This window comes from Hyposmocoma kahamanoa, unplaced genomic scaffold (genome assembly GCF_003589595.1).
Source record: "Hyposmocoma kahamanoa isolate Upper Pololo Valley unplaced genomic scaffold, ASM358959v1 119, whole genome shotgun sequence".
NCBI classification, from domain to species: Eukaryota; Metazoa; Arthropoda; class Insecta; order Lepidoptera; family Cosmopterigidae; genus Hyposmocoma; species Hyposmocoma kahamanoa.
The window spans coordinates 3,505,811-3,519,029 of NW_020653409.1; the positions used below are offsets into that span (position 1 = coordinate 3,505,811).

The following is a 13,219-nucleotide window of genomic DNA, read 5'->3' on the forward strand; positions in this document are numbered from 1 at the left end:
TGATGATAAATAGTCCTTATTTTTGTCGTGTTAAAATGTGTTTCTTATACAAATTGTCCCTTGCCTGACTTACTGCCATAATTCTGTAGCTTATACAATAAGTGATTTTACAAAACGTTTCTAGTTTATCCTTTCACATCTTTATGTGTAACTTATGTCTGTGTGTGTTGCCTTTCAAATGAGTGTAACTAGAGGATTCACACAATTGTGACAAATATAGCAGCTGTTAAGAAGGGACTGTGGTATTACATTTAAAAATGTTACATATTTTTTGGAAAAATCCCCCTCAAACAAATAAGTAAACATGTTTCTTAGCTGTATGTAGTTTTTCACTTGCAAGTAACATATAAATTTACAGCCTGAAATTGTTTATAGATCCAAACATCCCCACATCTATAGAAGGATGGGAATCACAGAGTGGTTGGTATGCGGCTGTACCAGCAACGGCGCTGGTCATCACTGCAGTGGGGCTCCTCATTGGCTGCACTTGGTGTTATAGGCATAAAGATTGCAAGGTAAGGTTTAGTTTTGTTAGTTATTGTAGAAAATATTGTAAGAATGGGACGTTGTTATTTGATGACTGGTTTAGTGATCATTATCTAGTTGATCCAAACTAAGTAACGATATGTAAATATTTAAGTACATAACTAAAAAGACAACTGATATTGCAAAAATGTCATTCAGATGAAATTTATTGCATTTTATATGTTGACACTGTGGGTTATAAACGGAGAATGATTTTAATTTCTTTTTACTAGTTAACATATTAAAACAGCACGGATGTCAAAACTTGCATTATAATATCTAGGGTCGATGGACTAAAGCACGTAAGTCAAAATCCAATGTCATTCATTTAAATTAATCTACCAACTAAAGCACATAAGCCAAATTCATTTGTTACTTCATAAATTTGTAACTTTATTCTAGAGACGACTTTTTCAAATTTACAACACAACACAGAAACATATAAATTATACATTAACAAATGAAGCACTTTTTTGACTTATGTGCTTTAGTCCACCAACCCTAGATATTTTCTTTGTATAAATTTAATTTAAATTTCGTTTAAAGCCCCAGATAACCCACTTAGATAACTGACTAGAAACTAGAGACACCTATTCGTAATTGTTACTCAGGGAAACCATCATTATATCATTTATGTTCAAACAAAATGTTTGTAAATAGATTAATTTAATTATGTTTAATTAATGAACTTTCAAAAATGCGACCCTAAAAAATCACTTACAACACCTTTTTAGGTAAATCAAAATGACCAAATACTGTAAAATATAAATAAACAAAATAAAAAAATTATAAGTTAATGATAATTTATGTTTTTATCCATTATCAATTCCGACACTGTGACCCACTCCAGGGCCTTGACTTTTTACAGTCCATGACTAATTTGTTAATATAAACAAATAATTCAATATTACTTAGTAAGTTTTATATAATCAAGTCTTCGACGGTTCTATTGTGTCGCAGTTTGCGTTGGTGTTGCTGCTACTCCGAACAACACCGCAGCGGCCGCTCGTATGCGACACATGATTTTTTTACGATTGGCGGCAGACGACTGTGTCGCGTTGCTTCGATTCAATTTCATATAAATCAATAGCGTTTCCTGTTCATAACTTTGATTAACATCATTAATATTTCTTCACCTGACTAAACTCTTTTAAAATCAATGCGACAACTTGGTATTAAAGGCACTATATTAAAGTTTGGAATATTATAAAATATTCAGCATTTATATTTTTTTATATATTTATTTACAATAATATTTTTTTTTTCGCTTATAAGTTGTCGGAAATGCGCACAAAATAATTATGACTGAAAAATAACTGACACTCAAATCGATTTCCCCTTGAACAAATATGCAAAAGTATTTTTTGTCAGGCTATAAATAAATAAATAAATAACGCACACTCTCAACATAGCCCTACGGAAACTCTGTGTCGAGGGTGCCATATGGACACACACGTAGGCAACCACAAATTACACCCAAACTCACGGGAGAAATAAATGTAGGCCATACAAATATTTCTCCGGGCCCGGTAATCGAACGTGGGACCTCAGCGTGGCAGTCTGCCATGGTAACCATTCCGCCACGGAGGCAGTTAAATAATGTTCTATTATCTATCATAAACCTCTTAATTCTTCTCCCACATGTTTTTTTGTAGGGCAAACATACATATAAATTACACACATATAAAATAATATTTCTTTTCATTTACGGCGAAAAACACAAGGTTAATTTTCATCATTTTCGTCATAAATTTTTTGTCGAAATAAATTAATCAGGTACAGAGTTATTGAAGTTTTACTCTTTAATTTTTCCCGTAAAGTTGGTTTCTTGATAATTGATAATACACGTTTATCCTGTGGAGCCGTCGTCGATATTATTACGACTTTACGAGTGCTATCGAACATAATCATCACACATAGTAATTCAAATACGACATCATACCATGTTATAGGTCATGTAATAAAAGTTGCAATGTACCTAATCAGTCCGGAGCTCGGTCGTTGCTCCCGTCGCGTACTCTTTACATCAGTCCCATCCCATTGACGGAAAGTATGTCATTTTTGCCTTATCAGAATATCACAGAAAAATCAATCAATCAAAATTATCTGTGGCTTGATATAAGAAATACCTAAGTCCATATTACTTATGCACTTCTTATACCAAGCCGTAGATGTCATGCTGACGCATCTCAGCGCATATTGCTTTGCTTTACCTCAACATAACTATGACACCTAAATATGGCACTTTTAGAATGAAATTGTCCCAACACAAAATTCCAACTTTTTGGGAAATCGCAAAATAAGATTTGAAGTTATGACATATTCACATTATTTAAATTATTGCCCTTGAAGTATATGTAAATGGCCTTGTTGGGCCTAGAAAATAATCATGAAACATTCAGCTTTACAACAAAAAAAATTGGTTCTGTTTTTAATATTTAACAATTTTCAAATATAATTTACAAAATCTAGTTGGCATAAGGCCTTCTTCTTACTCAACAAATAAGTTATTTGTTGTCATTTGACCTAACTCGGTACGCCTGATGGTAAGCAATACGTTTGTCCATAACAGTTGCAGTGCCACTCAGAGCTTTAAATCGCAGAGATCTGAGGAGCACTGCCACTGCGCGTGTCACCCTCACACATAAGTTGAAAAGTCCCATGTGCTTGTATTTTCACCAGCGTCTGTACCCTTCAAAACCGGAACGTAATAATGCTCACATAACTGCTTGACGACAGAAATAGATAAGGTGGCAGTGCTTCCCTGGACGAACTCTGTCACAAGGAGCTCTGCTGCTACTAAATTTTCACCACCTATGCAAGAACTATGTATGACCTTATATTAAGACGTTTTAATTCTAAAAGAAATTTATCTCAGCAATGAAATATGTCGCATTTGAAAAAATGTAATGACGATTTTAATTAACGCCAACGTTACTAGCGTGTTGTGTTTGCAAATGCATATTGAACATTAAATGTAAATACGGCGTTTACATGCCGTTTACACGCGGAACTGGAATTTCAAACATACGAAAGAGACCCATTTCAGTTCAGTATACCCAGATCAGTTGCGGTTAAAAATCTCATGGTCAATGATTTTTAAAGGCGTTTTACTATATTAACTAATTTTGTTAATTTTTTTGTATTAGTTCACTTTCATTCTAACGGTACGTTTTGTTACCGCATATTCCAATCATTTTTCATGTCATAACTGACATTTTGCTAATTGTTTTAGGATATTTATCAATATAGTTATCACGTATAAAGATAATTAGCGTGACAAATTATTATGATAATTATCACTTGGAATCCTGGTTGGTGCCTATTGGTAAAAAAATTACTATCTTCATTTATTAAAGAGCATTTTGAAGCACTTACGTTCTGTTGTTGGTCACTGAAACAATATAAAAAATAATGTTTGTTTATTTCTCTCACAATAAATAGCTACATACTAATAGAACAGAACTTGAATATAAATATTTATATGAGTCAATCCGAGTATCTCAGGATTCCAGGTCTTTATATTTTGGTTGTACAAGTTCTTCAAGAGTAAGGATTTAAAAAGTTAGTATTAAAATAAATTGGTATATTTTTTCAAATACAATATATTTTTGTTTAAGCTGAATGTATACAAATTTATGTATATGCGCTCGACAGTTTTATTTTCTACATTCTCAGATTATAAAACATGTAATAGCATTAAAACAATGACAGATTAGTTGTGTTGTAGTTGCGTTTACCATTCCAAAATAATTTAATAAGAATGATGATAGAATTCATAACTCTACACACCTATCCCTTCAAGGTCAAAAACCTATATAAAATCGCAAGCATCTCGTATCCAACACTGTACCATACGTGACGAAGGTATCCCATTATCCAATAGTTGTCAGAATTAGACGCCTTCGCCAGATACATATTACACATACCTTTCCCTTGTTACTGAACTATCTAAACAAATGACGTCATCAAAGTCCTACAGCCGGTATATTCTCGTCACTGCTCGAGATATTATCTACCTTCATTCGACACTGCGTCGCAATTGTCTGTTTATCGCCAACGCCTTTATCTGCCATCTGTGAAAATACTGGCTGTAGTTGTGGTGCGGTTTTCCGTTCATGTACCCACTCAATAGCCAATGATTGCGCGCATTATGATGCCTGCTCTCTACTAAAAGGGGGACCGTTGCATGCGCATAACAAGCTGTAGATTGCTGAACTACGCAACTATCACCTTATTACAACTCTTGGTAGCGCAAAAATGTTTTCACTTTGTGCAATTTAGCGTATTTTTTCGAAGCAATTCGGAAACTCCTAACTTTGTTCGACAACTACGTATAGTATTAGGCAACTGCATTCGTTTCGTCATATGCAAAATTGCGCGGTATACAAATTGGTCAAACCGCAATGTTTGTTTTTGGTCTGGTCATTGTCAAGGAGCCTCCCACATACACCCACATTAGAAGCAATTACTCCAGGTCCGAACAATCAAGGTGGTGAGTCATTAAGAGCAGGCAGATGGGACAGCCCGCGGTAATTATTCACTACGTCACGGCGTTTGGCAGCTGTCTTGTTCTATTCTCCGCGATGATGCGTCCGTCCATCAAAGTGTACTGTCGGTGACAATGGAGATTTAACACTTTCTCAATACTTACCATTCACCGACTCGTCTAATAGTAGTATATCGAAAGTCTGACTAACCAACTTTCAGGGCCTGTATTTTATTTAAAAACTTATACAACCTTATTGTCCTATCGTAACGCCGATCATCATGAACTGCCTTTTCAATATAATTACGTCAATATTATTGTTACGATATTGTCAATCGCAGACTACGGTTTCTTGTTTACAATTCGTATTCGTACTATGCAAATATAGATATATATAAATATATAAACTCGGACCCACTTCGGATGTCTCTTGTGAACTTAGTCCGTTTCGAATCCGAGAAAATACGTATATCGCTTGTACACCTAGAGATAAAATGATCCCTGTGACATTTCGGAATGCCATTTCTCGGATTCGGAACAGGGGGTCTACCCGCGATCTCCGTCCGAAACAATTACTGCCAAATAAGCAATACTTGACAAAATGAAAAGACGTGATGCAAATGAAGTTTCATACTTGATACTTGTCTTTTAATTTTGTCGAATACTACTTATTTGACAGTAATTGTTTCGGACGGATGTCGGACGCAGATCGAGAGTAGACCCCCACATACGATACAAACACACGGCACATTTAGCGAAATAAAAAGAAAGAGAGAATATAAAATAGTAACCTTTGTATTTTAAATAAGCAAGGATTAGACATGTAGTAGCAATTATGTCAACATCATTGAACATCGACCCAATACAGCCTTACTCAACCTTTTTTGAAAAATCTTAGTTTACGAAATTCACAAGAACGCAAAATCAACACGAACCACTCGACGAACCTATCTTAGCCGGAATTTAATACAAATTAATGAAAATAATTGTAACTTTTTTATAAAGGTTTGTATCTTGGACCTCGAAATTCGTGGAATTACACTTATTTGTTGCCTCTTTCCAACAAAAAAGAATCATCAGAATCGGTTCACAAATACCGCGGAATTATCGCGTAACATAATTACATACAATAACAATTGTCTAAATGAGAACCCCCTCCTTTTTTGAAGTCGATTAAAAATGACAATAGACTAATTTGTTATTTTTAATTAACGCTATGATAAAAAAGTAAAATAAATTCAGCCAAACTTTGTGTACAATGCATTATTTTGGGGATTTTACTATTGTTCAGCTAAATATGCCGGTTACCTTCCTAGAATACATTTCCACCGCTTGATACAAGTTTTAGTTAAGTTTACTCTTCTGGCAAAAACATCCTTTTGTGTTTGGCGCGCCACCGTTAGTTATTGTTTGTTTACCATGCTTATATCGAACACGATAACGGACTACATCCTTCCGGTAGAGCTGAATGAAGTATTTCTGACCGTAACGTAATCGGACCGTTAATCTAATGATACTAAAACAAAAGTGCGGTAAAAAAATAAGTATTTGTGATCTTTTCACATAAAGTTTCTTCTTAAAAATCAAGAAGCGAACCCGGTTAAAAGAACCGACTTCAAAAAAGGAGGAGATTGTCAATTCGACTGTTTTTTTATATATGTTACGCGATAACTCTGGTATTTGTGAACCGATTTTGATAATTCTTTTTTTGTTGGAAAGAGGTTACTACAGTAGTGGTTCCATTTAACTTTGAAGAAAATATTCCATCTCTATGGGTGGCAAACTAGGGGATGAATCCGGTTTCGCGCACTTTCCGGTAACCGATTTCAGTAAAACTTGGCAAATAGATGTAATTCCAAGACCTTTTGAGGTTTGTTTTTTTTTGTGATATGTACTGAGATTATCTACAGAAGATATCAGATAATTATTTAATCTCATTCAGGCATATTTTGGACATTTCAAGTCTATTGAATCTTTATTAACAACGATTTCAAAACAGTATCAAGGTTACGTAATTCGTTGTAAGTTTCTCTCAACTGTACTCAACATGTGATCTAAATTAGAATCGATTTCATGTTTCTTACCGATTCATCGTGCGCGGTATTTAATTTATGACCACCATTTACGTTTAGTTTATTACGGTTTATGGGAAATATCTGCTGGGTATCTTTGGGGTTGGCAATTTTGTATTCTTTATGTGGCGTTTCGGTAATATTTACGAAAATGTTCCTGACACATGCCAACTGTGCCAAAAACGATATCACAAACCTTCTTCGTCATAATCACAATAATAGTACATAATATTTTTACCACCTACTCACGGAAGAAAAAAAACCAATGGAACTACCTTAGAATAATAACGCATAGAATGATAGTTTCATATCAAACGAACTGTCACAAGAGATGCAAAAATCAAATACTACATGTATTTGTAGTTTTAGTAGTAGGTTAATTTTCGGTTTTAGTGAATATTTATATAAAAATACAAGTTGAAACGCGTTACTTCCTTGTGGAATGTGATGTTAGTATCTATTTTATGCTTGTTTGACATATTTTTACACTCATTTACCGCACATTTCGTCATTTTTAGCTAAAATTCTTGATCTGTTCGCGGTGCAAGTTGACCTTGAGCACTGACGGCCCGCCCGCTCGTGTAGGTCCTTTGGGAGCGCTTCAATTTGCCTCACTTAGCGTGTGCGGACTAGATTTCTATGCGTTATTATTCTAAGGGAACTACCTTAAACCTCAATTACTATCAGAACCGATGTCGCCAAAACCGCACATTTTTAATTTGAAACACTACAAAGTCTTGATATTTATTGGTCGTAATTTCAAATTTAAAAAGAGATATAACAAATTCTGGATTGTTAATACAATTTAAAATTTACCCTGTTGGCATATCGTTGAAGTTCAATATCATCAATACCTATTATTACAAGTTACGACGTGTTGATATTATATTGAAATTTCAATCAATATGCTGTCATCTAACGGTTAATTGCTGAACGACGACGAATGGCAGTTATTAATTTAGTTTTCCAAAAAAGAAGCGACCATATTGCAGGGGTATATAAACTTTACTTTCCTTTCTTGTAACAAACAAATTATTTCGATAAACAGAACATTGAAAATTTGTTAAAATAAGACGTTCCGATGATATGAAATACCACCACGGGTAATATTTTTGGTGCGGCCATTGACTTAAAAATAAATGGACGACGGGTCTAATACAAAAACCACGAAAAAAATGTCCCAAGTCAACCTATTCAAACGTAGTGACATGTAAAGGAATATGAAAAAGCTAAAACGTTGAATTTAAATTGTAATGTCATCGCAGTACTGTCTAATTTTGCTTGCTTCGCTGTCAGTCGAACAAACGAAGACTAAAGCGTGAATGACGCTCTGTATACGATTTTAACGCCCTATAAGTTCGGACACTTTTTAGCGCGGACCCGACGTCCATATAATTGTGGTCAATGGGTGCGGCCTACACTTTTGCTCTCCGAAACAGCATAATAAGGCATATTTCTGTGATTTTAGAGAATTTGCACGAAATAATGACATAACCATACCATACAAAGCGAAAATGGCGGACTGAGATCAGATATAGGTCTTTCGAAAGCTGTAGTTGGCACGCGTCAGACGCTAACTAACCACTTCTACTGTATTTATTGTTCTGTGTACCTATGCAAATTGAAGCTGTTATCATATATACGTGATTTTGTTGACATTCATTCCCATGTACGTATATTGTTTAAGATATCAGTACCGAATTAGTGACTCTTTTGTTACCACGGCTGGCACCACACCAAGTATATTTGCACTTAGTGTCTTTGTTCATGTAAATAATGTGAGGATTAGTTTTGTTTTTGTTTGTGATTTTGTTTTGTAATTATTTATTTGTGTTTTATGTAAAACATGAATGTAAAAAAAGTGAATGTTTTGATCATGTTTTTGTTTCTTACATATATATATATATATATATATATATATATATATATATATATATACATTCTTGTTTCTTTTTTTTGTTGTCTCTTTTTTCTTGGTGTAGTCAAATAAATGTATTTTCTTTGTAATTATTTAAATGTGAATTTTTTAAATTCTGTTTTTCTTGAGTAAAAGTGATAAAATTTATAAGATCTTTCCAAAAGCAACGCAGAGTCGTCAGAAAGTAAACTTTCATCATTTCGCTCAACAATTAGATTGTTCCATTCATCAATGAAGTCTTGTTTTGGGACTTGTTTACTAATCGCAGCTAATTGAGAGTTGTGTAACTTTCATAAAATTAATAAACACGATACCTGCTCTAAAAATGTCTAAAACGACCTTGTGCCGTGACACGCTTGTCCGCAAATTGGCCCACTTGTAACAGACAGAATACCCTCGAATCAGCCTTTATAACTAGCCAATTAGTTAAATTGGAATCTCACGTTATACTGACTTTTTGTGAATATTTTCCATAGTTTTGCCTGATTGTCTCCTCCTACGGACAATGATATTAAAGGTCATATTGTTGTTATATGCAATCGATGGCTATATTTTACTCGTCCTTAATAGATTCAGAAAATACTCGGTTTTTTTTGTGGATGATAGGCTTTTGGCATCTAGTCACATCAATATTCGTTTTGTGTGTATAATAATACCTTGGGAATGAACTGATATTAGATCAGCTATAACTGTGGCTAGAGAGTGGTTAATAAGTTACATACATGTCTTCGAAAAAAATGTAAAAATAAAACAAATTGTCAAATGTTGCCGCCTTGTACCCATGTGCTTGTTTGTAAAACGCATCTTGATTGTTAAAAGATAATTATGTATTTCATTAACACATGGCGTAGACGGTAGCATAATAAAACCCCTTATCAGATAAAATTTGTAAATTACTGAAACTTTCTTATTTTGTCAGAAATGTCTGACCGGGAGAAAATTATGAATACGGCGATAATAAATAAAAAACATATCTGTCAAATTTTGGGGCTCTTTTTTCTAAAATAGTTTCTGCGATCCGACAGTATCGCTCAGACTCCTTCGTGGGACAGGATGGGAAGCACGAAAATGTTACTAGTGCAGAAAAATTCTTAATTGTTAAAAGATATTATAATTATTAATAACACAGATCGAACGCAATGAAAAATTCCTTCGATCTGACAGGACTCGAATCTGTATCAGTTCTGCCAATCTAGGGCAACCGCTCTACCAACTGTACCACAGATCGAGTGTGCGATTGTTACATATCTTTGTGTTTGGCATGGATTTACGTGATCATTTTTAAATTTGCAAAATTAGTAGGTAAAAATATCTAAACGGTAATTCTTTTTAATAATTGATCTTCTTTCTTTGAGGCATAAAATAAATTAAATCGATGGCTATTTTAAGCTGTTCTGAGCTACGCAAAAATTTTTTTATTTGTATAAATTAACTTTGATAGTTGTTTTAGTAGTTGTATACTATAGTCGTCACAAAATAATAGATCATATTTGACACATGTCATCGCAACGTAAATAGTGATGTGAACTGCAATATCGGTAACCAGTTTAAACGATTCTCACGAGAAATCGATTAAAAATTTTAGGAGTTTGTAATCGTTTAGGTTATTTTTCTGTTCATTGCTTTTCAGTTCTAGATATATCAATCAACATTTATTTAAACGTTATACAGTTTAATAGAAATAATAAGTAAGTATTTTAAGTGAGCACAACGGCAACCTGTACTTGTTGTTGTATTGTAGTTATACATTAGCATAGTTCACGAGGATAACCTGTACGTAAATAACAAAATTCTGAAGTAAAACAAAAGACCTCCTTATTGGAATTTTTTATTTATCAACGTCATCGGAAGATGAACCAAAACCATCTGTTGAGCTAGTTTCACCAGTCCATATAATTAACTCGTTTTCAATTAAATTATCAATATTAACATCTCTGTCAAAATCTTCTTTTATTAGTTTTCTAGTTTTTTCCACCACCTTTCTCCAGTCTTCCTTTGTTACTTTAGTACATGCTTCCTTTAATAAAGTCATCATTTTTTTTGTGGAGAACGGTGGCTTAGTATTATTACGTCCTGCGTAGCCTGTAAAAAAAAAACACTGTTGTAAAATAGTAATGTTCCTTCACAGTGATATTACAAATTCGAAAGTTTATATGTTACCTCTTTACATTTGTACTTTATTAAAATATGCTACTAGTACAAAATAAGTCTTAATATATACGAATTTAAAATAACAGTATTAAATGCAAAAATATTAACCTTTAATTTGAGCCCAAATCAACTCAATAGCATTGTATTGACAGTGGTACGGCGGTGTCCTTATAATTTTATGTCCAGCTCGAAAGTGCCAATGGGAAAAGGTGGTCGCCTCATAATTTGCCATGCTGGATCAGCCGGGGGAGGTTTCGTTAATAATGCTTTACTAGCATTTGAATCAAAAAGTACAAAAGAATATCACGAAGAAATGGACGCAAACAAATTTAAAGAGTGGTTTAAAACTTTACTTCAGAACCTCCCCGAACAATGTACAATAATTATGGACAATGCATCGTATCATTCGGTTCAAATAGATCGAGCGCCGACTCAGGCAAATAAAAAGGCTGATTTGGTGGCATGGCTACAGAGGAATGGTGTCGAAGCTGACATGGAGCTATTGAAAGTGGAATTGTTAAGATTAGTGCGAGAGCATAGACCTACAAAACTTAGGTATGAAATTGATGAATTGGCACTTGAGCTGGATGCTTTAGTGTCGTCGGTCCATGATTGTGGTACTGTGTGGTTTGAGTTCAACCAAGTCTCATCGATAAACACAACATTATCCCAATTTGTAATTTTATTCATTTCTCTCAAAAAATGAAACTCTTTGTAATATTAAATCATGTCTTTCCATCATAATATTTCTTTTGTCAGACTTCTTGTATTTAAAACCAATTTTTTTCAAAATTGTAATCAGTGAGGTAGCACTCCCAGTAAATAAGCCAAGCTCTCGAAGTGATACCAACAATTTACTCACAGTAGGGTACTCGTGTCTAGTATAATATGTATAAACATGGTTACGAATAGCGTCTGCATCGAACGTGTCGATACCTGTTACAGGCTTGCTTTTCTTCCTCTTTCTAGGCGTATGTAATACGTTTTCTTGAGAGCCGGAAGGCCCATATTTTTCTTGTATGATGGTGTGTACCGTTCTTTTGCCGATTCCAAGTGCACTTGCGACGCGATTTTGCACTTGTGTCACTGGTAATAGAGGTCCACCATTAAGTGACTCCCTTTCGAAATAGTCGTGTAATTTCACAACCAGTTCGCGAGTCTGGCTATTTAAAGCACGTCCTCTTTTCGACATGTTGAAAAAGAGTTCACACAGAATCAAGTCCAAAATATCCAAGCCAAGGTCAACGAGATTGAAAATAGAAGTAGTCCAAAAGCACAGCCGAGTCACAAGAAAAAACACCACGAATAACCAAGCGTACAGTCAACTTCCAAGACGGCGAAAGACTGCGCGGGCGCCGATGCAGAGTGACGCTAAATCGACATCAGTGTTGCCGTTTCAGAATTTGCGATAAAGAAAAGGAAATACAAATCTGACTTTACGGTTCTGTCTACTATAAATACTAGTATACTCAGTCTAATTTTGTAAGCACTTTAAAATTTTTGTTTTTGTAATTAAATAAGTCATTTTTTTAAGTGAAACCGATTTGACTCGATGATAGTCGGCGCGTATTGGTTACAACATTATTATTAAAAAGAATTATTTCTTTGTAGACTGAAGATGTAACTGTTTATAAGACGTTTCGGAGTAACCCAAAATTGGATTTTATTTTGGAATTCCTGCGAAAATAATACTTGAAATATGTTTCTTTCATAATGTATAGACCTTCAATAAAATTTATGTATTTTTTTAAAACCCAATAAGTTATTAATTGCTTATTTACTGTTTCGTTGATTGCATTCAACGTTACATACTATCGACTGGTTTAGCTGTCAAATATGATCTATTATTTTGTGACGACTTTAGTAATTAAATAAGTCATTTTTTTTAAAGTGAAACCGATTTGACTCGATGATAGTCGGCGCTTATTGGTTACAACACTATTATTAAAAAGAATTAGACTGAAGATGTAACTGTTTATAAGACGTTTCGGAGTAACTCAAAATTGGATTTTATTTTGGAATTCCTGCGAAAATAATACTTGAAATATGTTTCTTTCATAACGT

The 13,219-nt window shown here is 34.1% G+C and overlaps 1 protein-coding gene across 6 annotated transcripts in view; it reads left to right on the plus strand.

Moving 5' to 3' along the window:
• LOC113240032 overlaps positions 1-13,219 on the plus strand; it is a 64,139-nt gene that overhangs the window by 1,513 nt on the left and 49,407 nt on the right. For all 6 annotated transcript variants that reach the window (XM_026477232.1, XM_026477233.1, XM_026477235.1 and 3 more), the window contains exon 2: positions 376-515. In XM_026477232.1, the coding sequence (XP_026333017.1) occupies positions 376-515 (140 nt within the window). The remainder of the gene's footprint in view (positions 1-375; positions 516-13,219) is intronic.